At 38.0% G+C, this 19381-nt stretch overlaps 1 protein-coding gene across 1 annotated transcript in view; it reads left to right on the top strand.

The window, feature by feature from the left end:
- TTN (titin) overlaps positions 1 to 19381 on the top strand; it is a 243708-nt gene that overhangs the window by 164650 nt on the left and 59677 nt on the right. The window contains exons 164-199 of the mRNA XM_059820083.1: positions 1688 to 1884; positions 1989 to 2294; positions 2386 to 2664; positions 3104 to 3403; positions 3507 to 3809; positions 3907 to 4281; positions 4380 to 4682; positions 5158 to 5457; positions 5546 to 5842; positions 5942 to 6226; positions 6318 to 6611; positions 7011 to 7310; positions 7417 to 7725; positions 7817 to 8007; positions 8751 to 9180; positions 9686 to 9994; positions 10406 to 10554; positions 10643 to 10675; positions 10775 to 10904; positions 11005 to 11304; positions 11392 to 11709; positions 11800 to 12096; positions 12204 to 12503; positions 13184 to 13498; positions 13595 to 13743; positions 14708 to 14858; positions 14948 to 15229; positions 15320 to 15622; positions 15710 to 16012; positions 16131 to 16412; positions 16867 to 17166; positions 17253 to 17555; positions 17674 to 17982; positions 18064 to 18345; positions 18574 to 18873; positions 19024 to 19317. Of these exons, the coding sequence (XP_059676066.1) occupies positions 1688 to 1884; positions 1989 to 2294; positions 2386 to 2664; positions 3104 to 3403; positions 3507 to 3809; positions 3907 to 4281; positions 4380 to 4682; positions 5158 to 5457; positions 5546 to 5842; positions 5942 to 6226; positions 6318 to 6611; positions 7011 to 7310; positions 7417 to 7725; positions 7817 to 8007; positions 8751 to 9180; positions 9686 to 9994; positions 10406 to 10554; positions 10643 to 10675; positions 10775 to 10904; positions 11005 to 11304; positions 11392 to 11709; positions 11800 to 12096; positions 12204 to 12503; positions 13184 to 13498; positions 13595 to 13743; positions 14708 to 14858; positions 14948 to 15229; positions 15320 to 15622; positions 15710 to 16012; positions 16131 to 16412; positions 16867 to 17166; positions 17253 to 17555; positions 17674 to 17982; positions 18064 to 18345; positions 18574 to 18873; positions 19024 to 19317 (9878 nt within the window). The remainder of the gene's footprint in view (positions 1 to 1687; positions 1885 to 1988; positions 2295 to 2385; positions 2665 to 3103; positions 3404 to 3506; positions 3810 to 3906; positions 4282 to 4379; positions 4683 to 5157; positions 5458 to 5545; positions 5843 to 5941; positions 6227 to 6317; positions 6612 to 7010; positions 7311 to 7416; positions 7726 to 7816; positions 8008 to 8750; positions 9181 to 9685; positions 9995 to 10405; positions 10555 to 10642; positions 10676 to 10774; positions 10905 to 11004; positions 11305 to 11391; positions 11710 to 11799; positions 12097 to 12203; positions 12504 to 13183; positions 13499 to 13594; positions 13744 to 14707; positions 14859 to 14947; positions 15230 to 15319; positions 15623 to 15709; positions 16013 to 16130; positions 16413 to 16866; positions 17167 to 17252; positions 17556 to 17673; positions 17983 to 18063; positions 18346 to 18573; positions 18874 to 19023; positions 19318 to 19381) is intronic.

The following is a 19381-nucleotide window of genomic DNA, read 5'->3' as shown; positions in this document are numbered from 1 at the left end:
ACCTAATGTGCATGAACAATGAACATGTGTTAACGCCTTCAAAACAGCATCTAATCAAATCAGATTAAATTGAACTATATATAAAATTTAAAAAATTAATGCAACCATAGTCTCCAGTTCCTCCAGAGCAGTAGCCACCTAGACCCATCTACCAAATAATATTGTTATATTAGTTACAATTAGTTACATTAGTAACAGTATTAGTAGTTGCCGAGTCCTACACTTGGGTCACAACAACCCCAGGCAACTCTACAGGCTTGGGGACGAGTGGCTGGAAAGCTCCCCCTCAGAAAAGGACCTGGGGGTGTTGATCGACATCCAGCTGAATATGAGCCAGCGGTGTGCCCAGGTGGCCAAAAAGGCCAATGGCATCCTGGCCTGTATCAGAAATAGTGTGGCCAGCAGCAGTAGGGAGGTGATCGTGCCCCTGTATTCAGCACTGGTGAGGCCGCACCTCGACTACTGTGTTCAGTTTTGGGCCCCTCACTACAAGAAGGACATTGAGGCGCTGGAGCGTGTCCAGAGAAGGGCGACGAAGCTGGTGAGGGGTCTGGAGCACAAGTCTTATGAGGAGCGGCTGAGGGAGCTGGGGTTGTTCAGTCTGCAGAAGAGGAGGCTGAGGGGAGACCTTATCGCTCTCTACAACTACCTGAAAGGGAGTTGCAGAGAAGTGGGTGTTGGTCTCTTCTCCCAAGCGACAAGTGGTAGGATGAGGGGAAATGACCTCAAGTTGCACCAGGGAAGCTTTAGATTGGATATTAGGAAAAACTTCTTCACTGAAAGGTTGTCAGACATTGGAACAGGCTGCCCAGGGAGGTGGTTGTGTCACCATTCCCGGAGGTATTTAAAAGGCATGTGGATGAGGCACTTAGGGACATGGTTTAGCAGTGGACTTAGCAGTGTTAGGTTTACGGTTGGACTTGATGATCTTAAAGGTCTTTTCCAACCTAAATGATTCTATGATTCTGTGATTTTCCTTCTGCCTTAGTTTCTCATTCAAACTGTATACACTCAGCTAAGATGAAGCCTCATCTCTTTTGTGTTCATTTTCTTCTTTATTACACTTTTCAAACAGACTGTTTTACTCCTTTGGGTTGTTTCTAACTTGTCCTTTTCTTTGGTTTCTAAAGTATCTGTCCTCTGAAGTTCACCTTGAATGCCAGTTAGATTTTTCTTCTTTATATTTTCATTCTTCTTCTCCTTTCCAATCACAGTAAGCGTATCTTTAACAACTACAGAGATCTGCCTGAATCAACATAAGCCACTTAATTTGCATTACTTTCCCATAGCATATCATAGGCACAATTTTGACAGCTGAGTAACTCACAGATAACATCTACAACTATTCTCAGTGGACTAATCACTGAGATCCAAACTAGCAAAGATACGAGTATAGCTTGGAGGTTCTTTTACCTTTGCAGCTCTCTAAAACCTGAGAACACAGCTGAAGTTCAGAAACTGGCTTTCAGAATTGGGTCTGTCAGTAATGTCAGCCCCATTATGCCCAAGACCTATCAGGACTACTGGGACTAAGTGGCTGATGTGTTCATTGAATCTGCCACCCATGACTTTCTCTAGTTTTCCATTGGCCAACCTATTCTAATCTCTCTTTATCTATTTTATTGAGCAAGAAGTCTGAAGTGTTAATGTTTCAAGTGCCTGATAGTATTTTCCCCAATTTATTCAGATATGTTATTGAAAAGAAAGAAAAACTAGCCACTCGCTGGGTAAAAGCTGGCAAGACAGCTGGTCCAGACTGCAATTTCAGAGTGACCGATGTCATTGAAGGTACAGATGTACAGTTCCAGGTTCGTGCAGAAAATGAAGCTGGGTGCGGTCATCCCAGTGAACCAACTGACCTCATTCATATTGAAGATCCAACAAGTAAGTAGTAGTGTAATGTACAGTGTATGGATTATGGAAGCAGTGTACTGTGTAGAACAGATATTCTGGGAGAAAGATTACACAAATCTTTTCCATTTCTGCAGGCCCTCCTTCACCTCCTCAGGATTTACATGTCACAGATGCAGGTCGAAAGCACATTTGCATTGCATGGAAACCACCTGAGAAGAATGGTGGAAGCCCTATTATTGGGTATAATGTTGAGATGTGCGAAGCAGGAACAGAAAAATGGATGCGAATCAATTCTCGTCCAATAAAAGATCTAAAATTTAAAGTGGAGGAAGGTGTTGTTCCAGACAAGGAATATGTGCTGAGGGTCAGAGCCGTAAATGCTGTTGGAGCTAGTGAGCCATCAGACATCTCAGAAAAAGTTGTTGCCAAGGACCCAGACTGTAAGAATAGATCCCTTTTTTTCAGATATGCATAACTGAAAAAAGAATGGTGTTTGGCAACTTTCTAGTAATATTACACTTACTTTTACAGGTAATCCAACCATTGATCTAAAAACTCGTGACATTGTTGTTGTTAAAGGACAGAAATTAGGTATCACTGTACCATTCAGAGCTGTTCCATCCCCAACTATTACATGGCACAAAGATGGCAAAGAGTTGAAAGCTGGTGACAGAACAACAATGAAGAGTGACTACACCTCTGCATTGCTCGAAGTCATAGACAGTGTTCATGCTGATGCTGGTGTTTATACTATCACATTGGAGAACAAGCTGTCATCAACAACTGGCTCAGTCAACGTCAAAGTCATAGGTAATCAGGTTTCTTCCATTCTGAGAAAGATATTTATCCTCACTTGAGCCCTGCAGCTGACAGAAGAAAGGACTAGAAAAATCCCTTTCTGCCATGTGCAGGAATCACTTCAACTCAGACACATGCAGATTGCCATACAGACATTAATGTTACAAAATTCCACAAAAAAACAACTTTAACCCAAGTTGGTCTAACTAGTCAGCGGCTGCTCAAAGCCAAATTATTATGAATAGTCATCATATAAATATAAAAAGCCTATAAGAATTATGAATATTTTTCACCTTTAGGAACATAAATTCATATATATGCTGTGTAGCCAACATTTGCGGTTTTGGTCTGCTTTCTGCAAAGCAAAGAAACGCAATATAATTTCATATTTGTAGGAATACAGTTTCTCATCTATTTAGTTAACTAATTTTATTATTCTTATTTAAAACAGGTCCACCTGGACAGTGTAAAGACATTAAGGCAAGTGAAGTAACTAAGAATTCTTGCAAAGTATCCTGGGAACCTCCAGACTTTGATGGTGGTACTCCTATTCTGCATTATGTTCTGGAACGCAGAGAAGCTGGTCGTAGAACATATATCCCAGTCATGTCTGGTGAAAATAAGCTTTCATGGCAAGTCAAAGATCTTATCCCAAACAGTGAATACTACTTCCGTGTTAAAGCTGTCAATAAGATTGGAGGAGGTGAATATCTTGAACTAAGAAACCCAATCATTGCAGAAGACCCAAAACGTAAGGTTTTTTTTACTACTAAATAATCTAGCAAATTGAATTTTAACTAATATCTTCATACTTTCTTTTCTCATATGATCCCTCTTTGGCTACTCTTCCACAGAGCCTCCAGATCCTCCTGTTGACCTTGAGGTCCATAATCCAACATCAAAATCAGTAACACTTACATGGAAACCACCCCTGTTTGATGGTGGAAGCAAGATTATGGGCTATATAATAGAAAAGCTCGCTAAGGGCAAGGAGAGGTGGGAGAGATGCAATGACTATCTGGTACCTCTATTAACTTATCCAGTGAAAGGTCTTGAGGAAGGAAAGGAATATCAGTTTCGTGTTCGTGCCGAGAATGCTGCTGGCATTAGTGAGCCTTCTCGGATTACTCCTTTTGTGAAAGCTGTGGATCCTACTGGTATGAATTGCTCATTTGATTGTTTGTAGTAATTGCCATACATGCTCAAACATACTGGAAGATTCTACTCTCCTTTTATCATTCTGTGTTATTACAGAGGCTCCGAAAGTCTTCCTTGCTGCAAACCTACAGTCTGGCCTTGAGGTGAAGAGAGGTGATGAGATTATACTTGAGGCACATATTTCAGGGTCACCTTATCCATCTATCACTTGGCTGAGGGATGATGAAGTTGTCAGACCAGAGGAAATCAAAAAGAGAGTAACAACATATACAAGGAAGAAGAAGGGTGAAGCTGAAGAAGAGCAACCTTTCCAGCTCTCACTGCCAGAGCGTATGAGTATTGACAACCATAAAGAAGGAGAGTCTGTACTATCAATTCGTGACTCCATCAGAGCTGACCATGGCACATTTACAATTAAAGTGGAAAATGATCATGGTGTCGCAAAAGCCTCATGTGAAGTCAATGTGTTAGGTAGGTAATGAATGTCCTCAAAAGCACCTAGTTGTTCAGAGTATTGGCTAAGAAGTGCACAAGATCAGTACTCACCATTTTTCTTGCCTTATTAACAGATACACCTGGGCCTCCAGTCAACTTTGTATTTGAAGATGTGAGGAAAAATTCTGTCATTTGCAAGTGGGAGCCTCCCCTTGATGATGGTGGAAGTGAAATCCTAAACTATGTGCTGGAAAAGAAAGACAATACAAAAGCTGAAATGGGCTGGGTCACTGTCAGTTCAACACTCAGGCATTGCAAATTCCATGTAACAAAACTGATTGAAGGAAAAGAATATCTCTTCCGTATATTTGCTGAAAATAGAGTTGGATCAGGGCCACCGTGTGTTTCAAAACCAATGACAGCAAAAGATCCTTTCTGTAAGTTTTAATATTGAAATACAATCTTTTCAGAAAACCAGTGTAAAACTACACAGACTCTTAGAACATTCAGCTTCATCTATGTGAATGTTTCCCAGAAGAAACTTGAGCAATGTAATTATTATTTATTGCACATTTTAAACCATTGAAATAAAGGGAAATTTTGAAAACATTCTAATTTCAGTAGTAAAGAAATAAGAATGACAATCACTGTCATAAATCTTCACGCTTAAAACACTTAACATCTGAATAGTAACATTCTCTGTGTTCAATAGACTAATATTCTTACCAAAAGAGAGAACCACTGCACATTTGATTACTGATTGCAGTTAGGAATCAAAGTTTCTAGGAAAGAGAGTAGAAGAACTATGAATGACTTAAAATTAGTCATTTCTCATATCTTAGTTCTCTCTTAGCTTTAAGTAAGCTCTGAAGAAGACAGCAATGATGACAGAATTACAATTCTTTTTTTCAGCTCCACCAGATCCACCTAATAAGCCTGATGTGCAAGATGTTACCAGCAACAGTATGGTGGTTAAATGGAATGAACCAAAAGACAATGGCAGTCCAATCATAGGATACTGGATTGAAAAACGTGAAATCAATAGTACTCATTGGGCTCGGGTCAACAGGAACCTTGTGAATGCTCTGGAAATAAAAGTTGAAGGACTGTTGGAAGGATTAACCTACATCTTTAGAGTATGTGCTGAAAATGCAGCTGGGCCTGGTAAATTTAGTCCACCATCAGATCCAAAAACTGCACAGGACCCAATAAGTAAGTAGCTTAGCAGAAGCTAATAGCAGATGGGTGACAGAATAGGATTCATAGCCCTTAACTTTGATTTACACCTATTTATTTATAGTGCCACCTGGTCCACCGATTCCAAGGGTTGCTGATACAAGCGCAACTTCTATTGAGTTAGAATGGGAACCTCCTGCGTATAATGGTGGTGGAGATATCACTGGTTACCATGTATACAAACAACTGGTAGGAGTAAAAGAGTGGTCACGTTGCACAGAGAAACCCATTAAGGTTCGACAGTATACTGTTAAAGAAGTCAGAGAAGGTGCAGACTATAAACTCCGTGTTACTGCACTTAATGCAGCTGGTGAAGGACCACCTGGTGAAACCGAACCTGTAACAGTTGCAGAACCTAAAGGTATTGCAATTGTATTATTTTCAAGCAATGTTCAGCTGCCTAAAAGGTGTTTTTGAATCTCTCCCTTGAACTAATGAACTGTTTCTCTCTCTTCTGCAGAGCCTCCCACTGTTGAGCTGGATGTTTCTGTCAAAGCAGGCATTCAGATCATGGCTGGGCAAACTATTAAAATTCCTGCTACTGTGACAGGGCGTCCTACTCCCACCATTACATGGGCTGTGGAGGAGGGTGAATTAGACAAAGATCGAGTTGTTATTGAAAATGTTGGCACAAAATCTGAGTTAACAATTAAGAATGCATTGAGAAAAGACCATGGAAGATATGTAATTACTGCTACCAATAGCAGTGGTTCCAAATCTGCAGGAACCAGAGTAGAAGTATTTGGTAAGAAAAATATTTTCTGAAATCAACTGAGCATTTCTTTTGGTGAGATAATCTTTGGGCTTTATTCTACTTGTTTGATTTTTTTTTTCAGATGTTCCTGGGCCAGTCCTTGACCTAAAGCCAGTGGTCACAAACAGAAAGATGTGTTTGCTTAACTGGTCTGATCCTGAAGATGATGGTGGCAGTGATATCATAGGCTTCATTGTTGAACGGAAGGATGCCAAAATGCATACATGGAGACTAGCTATAGACACAGACAGATCTAAATGTGATATTACAGGTCTAGTTGAAGGGCAGGAATATAAATTCCGTGTTAGTGCCAAGAACAAGTTTGGTACCGGTCCACCTGTTGAAATAGGACCCATTCTTGCAGTTGATCCATTAGGTAAGATGACTAATTTTATGGGGTTTTTTTAAACAATTTTTAATTATAGGTTAATAAACCAGTATTGTTGTGTGGATTGCTTTCTATACAGAAAGTGTATTTTCTTTTCTACTACCTGGATAAGGCATCTGCCTTAGATTAATTACTTCAGCCAGATCTCTGAATCAGTTCTATAAACTACTATCGTTCTTTATGTAACAAAATACTGATGTCTGCTGAGATACTGCTTGTTACCTTTTTATCCACATGCATGAGAAACTTTATACTATCCATAACCATACTCAGATACTTTGTATGCAAAAGATACGGCTTTAAAAAGTCAGAGCTACTGTATTCATAAGATTAAAAATTCTTGAATTTTTTAATGTTTTTTTAATTATGATTTATCTGTGTTAATAGGTCCTCCAACAGCACCTGAGAGGTTCATGTACACAGAGAGGACGAAGTCAACCATTACACTTGATTGGAAGCCTCCACGTAGTGATGGTGGCAGTCCTGTCTTAGGATATATTGTTGAGAAAAGGAGACATGATTCAAAAGACTATGAAAGAGTTAATGCAAGGCTCTGTCCAACAACATCTCTTCTCGTTGAAAAACTTGATGAACTTCATATGTATGAATTCCGTGTCAAAGCTGTCAATGCTATTGGAGAAAGTGAACCATCATTACCCCTCAATGTAGTTATACAGGATGATGAAGGTATAGCTGCTTTACAGAAATCCATACAAATATCTCTAGAACACTGCAAAGAAATTTCTCTGTTTCATCTCCATCTTCACTCTGTCATTTTTCTTCTTGTTTTCAGTACCTCCAACTGTTACATTACGCTTGGCTGTGAGAGGAGATACTATCAAAGTGAAGGCAGGAGAACCAGTTAATATTCCTGCTGATGTGACAGGTCTGCCAATGCCAAAGATTGAATGGGACAAGAATGAAGTTTTAATTGACCAAACATCCAGTGCACTTAAGATAACCAAGGAAGAGGTATCTAGAAGTGAGGCAAAAACTGAACTTATCCTGCCTGCAGCAGTGAGGGATGATAAAGGCACTTACACTGTGAGAGCTTCCAATCGTCTTGGCACTGCATTTCGCAATGTGCATGTGGAAGTGTATGGTAAGGATGCAACACTTTAATAAAATGGCAACTAATAAAATGCTTTTGCCTTTTTCTTAATATAATTCTATGCTTTATTGCTTTCATACAGATCGTCCTTCTCCACCAAGAAATCTTGCTGTTTCTGATATTAAAGCAGAATCATGCTATTTAACATGGGATGCGCCTCTTGATAATGGTGGTAGTGAAATTACCCATTACATTATTGAGAAACGTGATGCTAGCAGGAAGAAATCTGAATGGGAAGAAGTCTCCAAAAGTGCTGTTGAGAGAAGATTTGGGGTAATTTATAAATTTTCTTTATTACATACTTTAGTACGCATAAAAAATAACAATAGTACACATCTAATGAAAACTGCTACTTGTATAGACACCTGTGTTCGTGCTCCATTTACACTCCAGAATCACTGGATGAATGTTGCCCATCTATGTACGTATGTTTTCCTCATGTGACAAAACAAAAGAAATTGTTCTATTTTGCTAGTTAATCTCAGCTGAGTTTAGAAGACATCTTCCTTTCCATTTCCCAGCACTATTCATAGCTTTAGCAGGACAAGAGGAAATGGCCTCACGTTGCACCAGGGGAGGTTTAGGCTGGATATTAGGGAAAAAATTCTTTACTGAGAGAGTGGTGAGACACTGGAATAAGCTGCCCAGGGAAGTGGTAGAGTCACCGTCACTGGAGGTGTTCAAGGAACGTGTGGACGTGGCATTGTGGGACATGGTTTAATGGGCATGGTGGTGTTGGTTGATGGTTGGACTTGATGATCTTACAGGTCTTTTCCAACCATAGTGATTCTGTGATTCTGTGAACTTCAAAAACAAACATGATGTCATTTTTATTTATGTTCAGTCTTATGCACATGAAATAAGAATATCCCTAGGGCATTACATACAGCTGTGTAGTACATAAACATAGGTATGTCAATGAGATTCCAAGACAATTTAAAGCAAAAACTGCTGCATAACTTCAAATAAGTTTATTCTGAAAGTATCCAAGTATTGATTTAAATCTTATTTTTCAGGTATGGAATCTTGCAACAAATGAAAAATATCAATTTAGAGTCCGGGCTGTAAACAAATATGGAATAAGTGATGAATGCCTCTCAGAAAAAGTTGTTATTAAGGATCCCTATGGCCTTCCTGGACCTCCTGGAAAGCCAAAAATTTTAGATCGCACCAGATCATCAATGCTGGTGACTTGGGAGCCTCCTTTGAATAATGGTGGTAGCCCAATAACTGGCTATTGGTTGGAGAAGAGAGAGGTAGGAGGTGTCTACTGGTCACGTGTTAACAGGGCTCCTGTGACAAAACCATCAGTAAAAGGTCTAGAGTACAATGTGCTTCGTTTGGCTGAAGGTGTTGAATACCAGTTTAGAGTTATGGCTGAAAATCTTGCTGGAATTGGCCCTCCCAGTGAACCATCAGATCCTGCCTTAGCAGCAGATCCCATATGTAAGTATATAATTTGTATGACTAATTTTAAGGACTGTATCACACCAGAACCAAAATGTGTTACTATTATTTATATTGAATTTAGTGCAATTAATCCAATGTTTTTTCATTAAACCAAAAAGAATATATTGACACAAAGTAGTTTCCTGATTTGCTGTTTTTCACTATTTTAAAAATAAGCAGCTTTGCTTTAATTTTTTTACCTCTTTTATGAACCTTAAACTGTGATTACACCAATGCAAACATTGCCAAATAAACTTCAGTTCAGAATCACATTTTTATATTACTGTTTTTCTTTATTGTTAGAGTTCAATCTTTATGCCTTGTACCTTAAGCATCCCTTAATAATACATATAATATATGTAATTAGTATGCATGTTCTAGGATTATACACTCTATGTATGACAGAAGAAAATGAAAATACTTGCTAATTCCAGAAATTATTCAGAAAAATGCAGGCAGACACTAACTCTCAGGTAATTTTTACTTGCTTTTGTTTTACAAGTTGTGCCTGGTCCACCATCTTGCCCAGAGGTCAAAGACAAAACCAAATCATCTGTAGCTCTTGCATGGAAGCCTCCACAAAAGGATGGTGGCAGTCCTATAAAAGGATATATTGTTGAAATGCAAGACGAAGGTAGTACTGACTGGAAGAAGGTGAATGAAGGAGACAAACTCTTTCCTACTTGTGAATGTGTTATTCCCAACTTGAAAGAGCTCAGAAAATACCGATTTAGGGTGAAAGCTGTAAATGCTGCTGGAGAATCAGAACCAAGTCCTGCAACATCAGAAATACCTGTCCAAGATATTTTAGGTAAGTGTTCTGGGAATTAATTTAGATGTTTACATCTAAATGCCACCTACTGCTGTGAATGTTCAAGCAGGATGCCAAGCGAGCCAAAGTCAAAACAGAGCAAACAATTATGCAAAAATGTAACAAAAGATTGACACACGTTTGTGAAAGTGTCATGATGATCATCACCAGGGCAGGATGCATTAGAAAACTGATGACCACTTACAGTCATACTAAGGAAATAATGTGTGTTTATGAAGAAATGACTACAAGAAATTTTGCTAGTCGCATACTTCCCAGCTTCCTTTTTGCACACCCAACCTTTCTCACATAAACATGCATTCTGCATGTTTCTGTGGGGTTTTAGCTCAGTGCTAACAGAAATTTACTTTCAGAAGCTCTTAAAATTTATATATTAAAATATTTTTGCAGAGGAACCAGAAATCTTCCTTGATATTGGAGCACAGGATTTCCTCTCTTGTCGTGCGGGCACAACAATTAAAATCCCAGCTGTTATCAAGGGTCGTCCAGTTCCAAAAACATTTTGGGAGTTTGAAGGAAAAGCAAAGACAACAGTCAAGGTTAGTAAAGGAAAAAGCTTTTTTCTACATGTGTTTCTAGACATTTAAGCCTATCTCCTATATTTACATTATTTCCCTTTGTTTATAGGAGGGAGGTCATAATGTACCTGAAGAAGCTCAGGTAAAGCAAACAACTTTTGTAACTTTAGTATTGTTGCATTTTTCAATCGTAAGTATTTAAATTTTATGTATAAATTCTCTTTCTTTCTATAATACACAGGTGGAAGCAACTGATACACGTTCAGTGATTACCATTCCTGAGTGCAACAGAAGTCATTCTGGACGATACAGTATTACAGCAAAGAACAAAGCAGGACAAAAAACTGTGCATATCAGGGTCAATGTGCTTGGTATGGCTTATACATATTGAAGTACTCAAATACTAGGTTTTAATCTTACTTTTCTACATACTTACGTAAATTTTTTTCTGTTGTGCTTTTACCTTAACAGATGTCCCAGGTCCACCAAAAGACCTAAAAGTAAGTGACATCACAAGAGGTAGTTGTAAACTTTCATGGAAGATGCCAGATGATGATGGTGGAGATAGAATCAGAGGCTATGTTATAGAGAAAAGAACTATTGATGGGAAGGCCTGGACCAAAGTCAATGCAAACTGTGGAAGTACTTCCTTTGTTGTGCCTGATCTGATATCTGGCCAAGAGTATTTCTTCCGGGTACGTGCCGAAAACCGTTTTGGTGTTGGCCCTCCTGCAGAAACCATCCAACGGACCACAGCCAGGGATCCAATCCGTAAGTGAAATCAAAGTCAAACAAATTCTTTAAAAACAGATAGTACTGTACAGTGGATTTATTAACATTTCTGTTCTGTTTGTGAAGATCCTCCTGATCCACCTATTAAACTAAAGATTGGACTTGTAACCAAGAACACGGTGAGCTTGACATGGAAACCACCAAAGAATGATGGTGGAGCTCCTGTTACACATTATAATGTTGAATGTCTCCGCTGGGATCGTACTGGAGAAGTGAAAGAGACTTGGAAGCAATGCAACAGACGTGACGTGGAGGAAACAAAGTTTACTGTTGAGGATCTTGTAGAAGGTGGAGAATATGAATTCAGAGTCAAAGCTGTAAATATAGCAGGTCCTAGTAGGCCTTCAGCCACCGTTGGCCCACTTGTTGTCAAAGACCAGACATGTAAGTACTAACTGATACCAGTAAATACAAATTCCATTTTAAAATTATGAGGTATTTTTGTATGTTCATCTTTTCAACATTTCATTGTAGGCCCACCATCTATTGAACTCAAAGAATTTATGGAGATTGAAGAAGGAACAGATGTTAACATTGTGGCCAAGATAAAGGGTGTACCCTTCCCCACATTAGCATGGCTAAAAGCTTCTCCAAAGAAACCGGATGACAAAACACCAGTGCTGTATGATCAACATGTCAACAAGATCGTTGGTGAAGATACTTGCACTTTATTGATTCAACAGTCTCGCAGAAGTGATACAGGCTTATATACTATAACAGCTGTAAATAATCTGGGAACTGCTTCAAAGGAGATGAGACTAAATGTTCTGGGTAGATATCAAGAACCCTTATGCATTGCATAAATTGATAGCATTCATGTGATACTTTATTTTAATAGCATTTGAATTAATTCTTCTTTATAAAAATGTATCTTCTAGGTCGTCCTGGACCTCCAGTAGGACCTATTAAATTTGAATCGATTTTGGCTGATAAAATGACAATATCATGGCTTCCTCCATTAGATGATGGTGGTTCTAAGATTACAAACTATGTTATAGAGAAAAAAGAAGCAAATAGGAGGACGTGGGTACCCGTTACTAATGAACCTAAGGAATGCTTATTCACTGTTCCCAAGCTGATGGAAGGCCATGAATATGTGTTTCGCATTATGGCACAAAACAAATATGGTATTGGAGAACCTTTGGATAGTGAACCAGAAACAGCACGAAACCTTTTCAGTAAGTAGGAATATGCTTTCAAATTATGTCAGTTGTTTTTGTACGTTGGCATGTGCACAGCATCTGTTAAATACCACTACTAATTTTCTCTCTTTGTGTACGTAAATTTTCAAAAACAGCTTGAAGAGTTTTAGCATTAGTAGTTAGTTCTTAAAAGCATATGTAGTACTTAAAAATACTTTTCTCCTTCCTTGCTATATATTAAAATACAATCTCAAGCTTTTTTAAGGTTTAAATATACAAATAAAGGTTTATCTGGTAAGATTCAGGTCATTCTGTTGTATTTGAGACATTATTGACCTTATAGATCAGGAAGAGTCAATTTCCTGCCTTCAGTTTTGAAAGAGAAATTAGAGTAGCTCTGATGTAGAAGCAATATTAGGCTGGCAAGAGAAAATCATTCTTAAAACTTACAAGATTAGGCTGGGCACTGATCGAGGAAGGCGAGAAAAACTCATTTTTGACAACTGTTATTTGAAGGAAAGGTATTTTATGTTTCACAGAAGTATATGTACCTGAATAGGAATAGGAGGGTGAACAAGGGAAGGAGTCTCGTGCAGATAGGTAACTACCTGATGCAACTGTGACCATGTGAGTGCATAGCTCTGTTTTGCACTCTAGCTATCTCCGTATTCCTTTAGCATTTTTTTTTACAAGCTACGTGTGAATTTTTCCCCCAGCTGTTCCTGGACCTTGTGACAAGCCAACAGTTAGCAGTATAACACGTGACTCAATGACTGTAAACTGGGAAGAACCAGAACATGATGGTGGCTCTCCTATTACTGGTTACTGGTTGGAGCGCAAAGAAACTACTGGAAAGAGATGGACCAGGGTTAACCGTGATCCTATCAAACCTATGACACTGGGGGTTTCATACAAAGTTACAGGTCTTATTGAAGGCTCTGAATATCAGTTCCGTGTTTCAGCTATCAATGCAGCTGGTGTTGGTCCACCGAGCATGCCATCTGATCCAGCAATTGCTAGAGATCCTATTGGTAAATAATTCGGATTACTATTTTTGAATTTTAAAATATTCAAATAAGAACATAGAGTATAATGTTATGCTGTAATTGTATGATGATATTTTTCAGCCCCACCTGGCCCTCCTATTCCAAAAGTTACTGACTGGACAAAGTCTTCTGTAGACTTGGAGTGGACTCCACCACTAAAGGATGGTGGTTCTAGAGTCACTGGCTACATTGTTGAGTATAAAGAGGAAGGAAAGGAAGAATGGGAAAAGGTAGGTAGAAAACTATTACAGAATATGTGTTTCTTCTCTCTGTGTGTCTACCAAAAGAAACCCCTCCAGAAAATATATTTTTTTTACAAATTTTCACTCTGCAAGTTATTTTCTAAAAGTTCATATTTTTGCACCATAATTATCTTCATATGTTAAAAATATAAGACCAAATGTAAAAGTCAGTAATTGCCCCTCCACAACATCAAGTTAACTTTGCAGTTTCCTAAACTTAGAATTTTTAAATTTATTTTTAAAGGTGTGAGAAAATATGTAGGTAATTTGTGATAAAAGTACAGAAAACAAAACCAAGTCAGAACTGCCACAAAAGTAAGTCTCGCTGGTATCAGACTGTGCCAAATCATTTGCAACTACTATGTCCCTACATTTTCCTATTTTTTTCAGTAATACATTACTGATTTTTTTTTTTCAATAATGCATTACTGAAAGTTTTTTTTCAATAACACATTACTGAAATTTTTTTTTCAATAATACATTACTGACAATTTAACTGATGCATACCTTGGCTATTTTTTGTATCTCCATAAACATTTGGGTGCACTTTAAGTAATACCTAAATTTTCTGCACTGTTTCCAGGTAAACAGGCTTTGTATTGGGCTTTAAAAAGAACAAAGAATTCCTTTTTTTTGCCACTCTCACGTATATGAGTTTATTTGTCCAATAACACATGTAATTCTTCTGAGACCACAGACTATTGTAATTGCGGTGCCATCCTTTTCTGTTAGAATTATCAAAAAGGTGAATCTTCAGAATAGCTTGTATGTCCATGTCCTGTATTTCTTCACAGAGATTCTGAAGAATTCTATGTGAGCTAGATCCACATATGCTTAAGACTGTCTTGCGCTTTTAAATCTGAAACAACATTTGATTTAAGCTTTATTTCAAACATCACAAAGAAATTGATGATACCTTGATGTTAGCTGATGTTATAATATTTTTTTCCAGGTAAAAGATAAAGAAATTAGAGGAACCAAGTTCGTTGTGACAGGATTAAAAGAAGGATGTTTTTACAAATTTAGAGTTAGAGCAGTGAATGCTGCTGGCATCGGAGAGCCTGGAGAAGTTACAGACATTATTGAAATGAAGGACAGAATTGGTATTTATCATTTACAGTTACATTTTTAGTACCTCTAAGTAAAAATGAGGAAAAAAAATCATTGCATTTTTTTTTTTCACCTCCCACAGTGGCTCCTGATATTAATTTGGACGCAAGCGTCAGGGACAGAATTGTTGTTCATGCTGGAGGAGTAATTCGGATCATAGCATATGTCTCAGGAAAACCAGCTCCAACAGTGACTTGGAGCAGGGATGACCAGGCTTTACCAGAAGAAGCCAGAATTGAAGAAACAGCTATTAGTTCTTCTTTGGTCATCAAAAATTGCAAAAGGAGCCATCAGGGTATATACACTCTTCTTGCTAAAAATGCCGGTGGTGAGCGGAAGAAGACTATTATTGTTGATGTGCTAGGTAAATAGCAACTTCAGCCGTTGTGAAAAAGTAAAATTTCATAAAGTTCATCATGTATACTTAAATACTCCATTTCTTCTTTGCTTTCAGATGTGCCAGGCCCAGTTGGAATGCCATTCCTTACTGAGAACCTAACTAGTGACTCTTGTAAATTGACATGGTTTACTCCGGAAGATGATGGTGGTTCTCCTATTACAAACTATATAATTGAAAAACGTGAATCTGACCATAGAGCTTGGACTCCAGTAAGCTACACAGTTACAAGACAGAATGCTACTGTTCAGGGACTGACTGAAGGGAAAGCCTACTTTTTCCGAATTGCAGCTGAGAATATAATTGGCATGGGTCCATTCACAGAGACAACAAAAGAGATTGTCATTAGAGATCCAATAAGTAAGTATACTTTCAGGTTTGGATTACTGTCATATGAGATTAATATGCAGAAAAATGCATTTACTGTATTCTTTTGTTTATTCACAGCTGTTCCAGACCGTCCAGAAGACCTGGAAGTAAAAGCAGTTACGAAGAACTCTGTTACATTAACTTGGAACCCTCCAAAATATAATGGAGGCTCGGATATCACCATGTACGTTCTAGAGAGCCGTCTTATTGGAAAAGAGAAATTCCATAAAGTTACAAAGGAGAAAATGCTTGATAGGAAATACACTGTAGAAGGCTTGAAAGAGGGTGACACCTATGAGTATCGTGTGAGTGCTTGCAATATTGTGGGGCAAGGCAAGCCATCGTTTTGCACAAAACCAATCACATGCAAAGATGAAATTGGTATGTATCTTTTTCATATGTCTTTTGAAAACAGTGATTACATTTACTGATTCCTTGCTTTTTCTTATTAATATTGCTGACATTTGTGGGCACTGTGGTTTTTAATATCGTCTTTCAGCTCCTCCAACACTTGACCTTGACTTTAGAGACAAGCTTATTGTTCGGGTTGGTGAAGCTTTCAGCCTGACTGGACGTTACTCAGGCAAGCCTGCACCAAAGGTTACTTGGCTAAAGGATGATATTGTTGTGAAAGAAGATGACCGTACAAAGATCAAGACAACTCCTACAACTCTTTGCTTGGGGATACTAAAATCTGTCCGTGAAGACTCAGGCAAATATTGCGTTACTGTAGAGAACAGCACAGGATCAAGAAAAGGATTTTGTCAAGTTAATGTTGTTGGTAGGTTTTACTGAACAACAGTATTGTATGTGGTTTTTAGTAGTGATTAGAATTCATTGAATTATATAAAATGTAAATATTAAAATGTGTTCCTTATTACAGTAAATGCTGCATTCTCATTTATACTGAAATACTATTTATCAATTTTGAGTACATAGTTAATTCTGGCTTAGTTTATTCAGCATGAATAATTTGATGTCTCTACATGCATTTGGAGAATGTCAACAACGTAGAATATGTCAATCACCAAATATCTTACAAACATTAAGGAATTAAGTCCAGTGAGTCAAACACATATTACAGAGGAATAGTCTTGAGGTATTGATTCCTTATTAAAACTGTGATGCCAGGTTTCTAATTTCATAATATATTTACTGTATTGACACTGTTTAGTCTATGTCATTATGTGAAATTCATATAAAAGCATGAGTATGCTTTATTTTTTCTTAAACAGATCGTCCATCACCTCCAGTAGGCCCAGTTATATTTGATGAAGTTCATAAAGATCATATGGTAGTTTCCTGGAAACCTCCATTAGATGATGGAGGCAGTGAAATTACAAATTACATTATTGAGAAGAAGGATGCACACAGAGACCTGTGGATGCCAGTTACATCTGCCACAGTTAAGACAACGTGCAAAATTCCTAAGCTGCTTGAAGGAAGAGAATATCAAATTCGAATTTATGCTGAAAATCTTTACGGCATAAGTGATCCTCTCATCTCTGATGAGATGAAAGCCAAGGACCGTTTCCGTATGTTATTCATTTGCTATCTTACTTTGGTACTGTAATCTTTACTCTGTTTGTAGTGCTCATAAACCCTTTTTTTTTCCCTCCAGGTGTTCCTGATGCACCTGAGCAACCAATCATTAAGGATGTTACCAAAGACTCTGCAGTAGTGGTTTGGAACAAACCATATGATGGAGGCAAGCCAATAACAAACTATATTGTAGAAAAGAAGGAAACAATGGCTACAAGATGGGTCAGAGTTACCAAAGACCCGATTTTCCCCAGTACTCAGTTCAAAGTACCTGATCTCCTTGAAGGCTGTCAATATGAATTCCGTGTTTCAGCAGAAAATGAAATTGGTGTTGGTGATCCTAGTCCACCATCAAAGCCAATTTTCGCTAGAGATCCAATCGGTAAAGTATTAAATTTCATTTCTCATTGAAATTTTAATGAACTCTTCATTTCAGTTAGAAAATCATTTTAATCATTTACTTTTTTCCCCATTTCTTTCTTTTTTTGCCATTTTAACAGCAAAACCAAGTCCACCTGTTAATCCGGAAGCAGTAGATAAAACTAAAAATTCAGTTGATTTATCCTGGCAACCACCACGCCATGATGGTAATGGCAAGATAATTGGCTACCTTGTTGAGTATCAGAAAGTTGGAGATGAAGAATGGAAAAAGGCCAATCTTACAGCAGATTCTTGTCCGGAAACAAAATACAAAGTCACTGGCCTTACTGAGGGTTTGACCTATAAGTTCAGGGTCAAGGCAGTCAATGCAGCAGGTGAATCTGAACCAGCCTATGTTCCTGATCCAGTAGAAGTAAAGGACAGACTTGGTGAGTTTAATAAAATCAAGTAAGTTTACCTAAGAGATTTTTTTTTCCTCGTTTTCTAAAAACATATCATTTTGATTCCAGAACCTCCTGAGCTGATACTTGATGCTAATATGGCCCGAGAACAGCATGTAAAAGCTGGTGATACCCTGAGACTTAGTGCTGTTATTAAAGGTGTTCCATTCCCAAAAGTTTCTTGGAAGAAAGAAGATCATGAGGTCTCACCCAAAGCTGATATTGAGGTTACAGGAGTTGGCAGTAAGCTTGAAATTCGTAACACTGTCCATGAAGATGGTGGAATTTACTCCCTGACAGTTGAAAATCCAGCTGGTTCAAAGACTGTTTCAGTAAAAGTTGTTGTCTTAGGTAATCTTTTCGATGTTCCTTTTATAGTGCATGTTTTTGTTCTATAATTAGAGATTAAGAAATAAAGGAATGTCTGGAAAATATCAATAAACTGGGTTATTAGAAATACACAGTAGAAAAAGGACTAAAAGTTACATGAAATATATTAATCTCTTGAAATTTACTAAGTTTTGTAAAAAATGCTTTGGTTATCAAATAAAAACCAGATTCAATTTTTGTTGATATTAGATAAGCCTGGTCCACCCAGAAATCTGCAAATCAGTGAAGTTAGAAGCGATTCTTGCTATCTCACTTGGATGGAACCAGAAGATGATGGTGGCTCTGTCATTACCAACTATGTGGTCGAAAGGAAAGATGTAGCTTCTGCACAGTGGGTAGCCATCTCATCATCCTCCAAGAAACGCAGTCACATGGCTAAATATCTCATGGAAGGCACTCAGTATCTCTTCCGAGTTGCAGCTGAGAATCAGTTTGGTAGAGGTCCATATGTGGAAACACTCAAGCCTATTAAAGCTATAGATCCACTGCGTAAGTGTTTTTCAGTTATATGATCTGTTTTGTTCATATTGTTCTTTCTTGGTAATTTTTGAGATTATCTTGTTAGTACTAATGTGAACATGGTACACTGCTACTATAGGTTGGCCATCCTAGAAACATTTTGTTTTTCTATTTTAAAAGATCCTCCGGGGCCACCAAAGAATCTGCATCATGTAGATGTTGACAAGACTGAAGTTTCCCTTGTTTGGAATCGACCAGATCGTGACGGTGGTGCTGAGATAACTGGATATTTGGTGGAATATCAAGAAGATGGTGCAGATGAGTGGACAAAGTTCCAGACAGTCCCAATGCTAGACTGTGTTGTTACAGGCCTACAAAAAGGAAAAATATACAAATTCCGTGTGAAAGCTCAGAATATTGTTGGTCTTAGCCTTCCAGATACAACTATACCAATAGAGTGTCAAGAAAAACTAGGTAATTTTTAGTTTTTCATGTTGTTTTCACTGATTCTTTCTCTCTTTCTTTAAGCATTTCCCCT

This window comes from Gavia stellata, chromosome 8, assembly GCF_030936135.1.
Source record: "Gavia stellata isolate bGavSte3 chromosome 8, bGavSte3.hap2, whole genome shotgun sequence".
In the NCBI taxonomy this organism is placed as follows: domain Eukaryota; kingdom Metazoa; phylum Chordata; class Aves; order Gaviiformes; family Gaviidae; genus Gavia; species Gavia stellata.
This window is presented reverse-complemented; position numbering and strand designations above follow the sequence as displayed.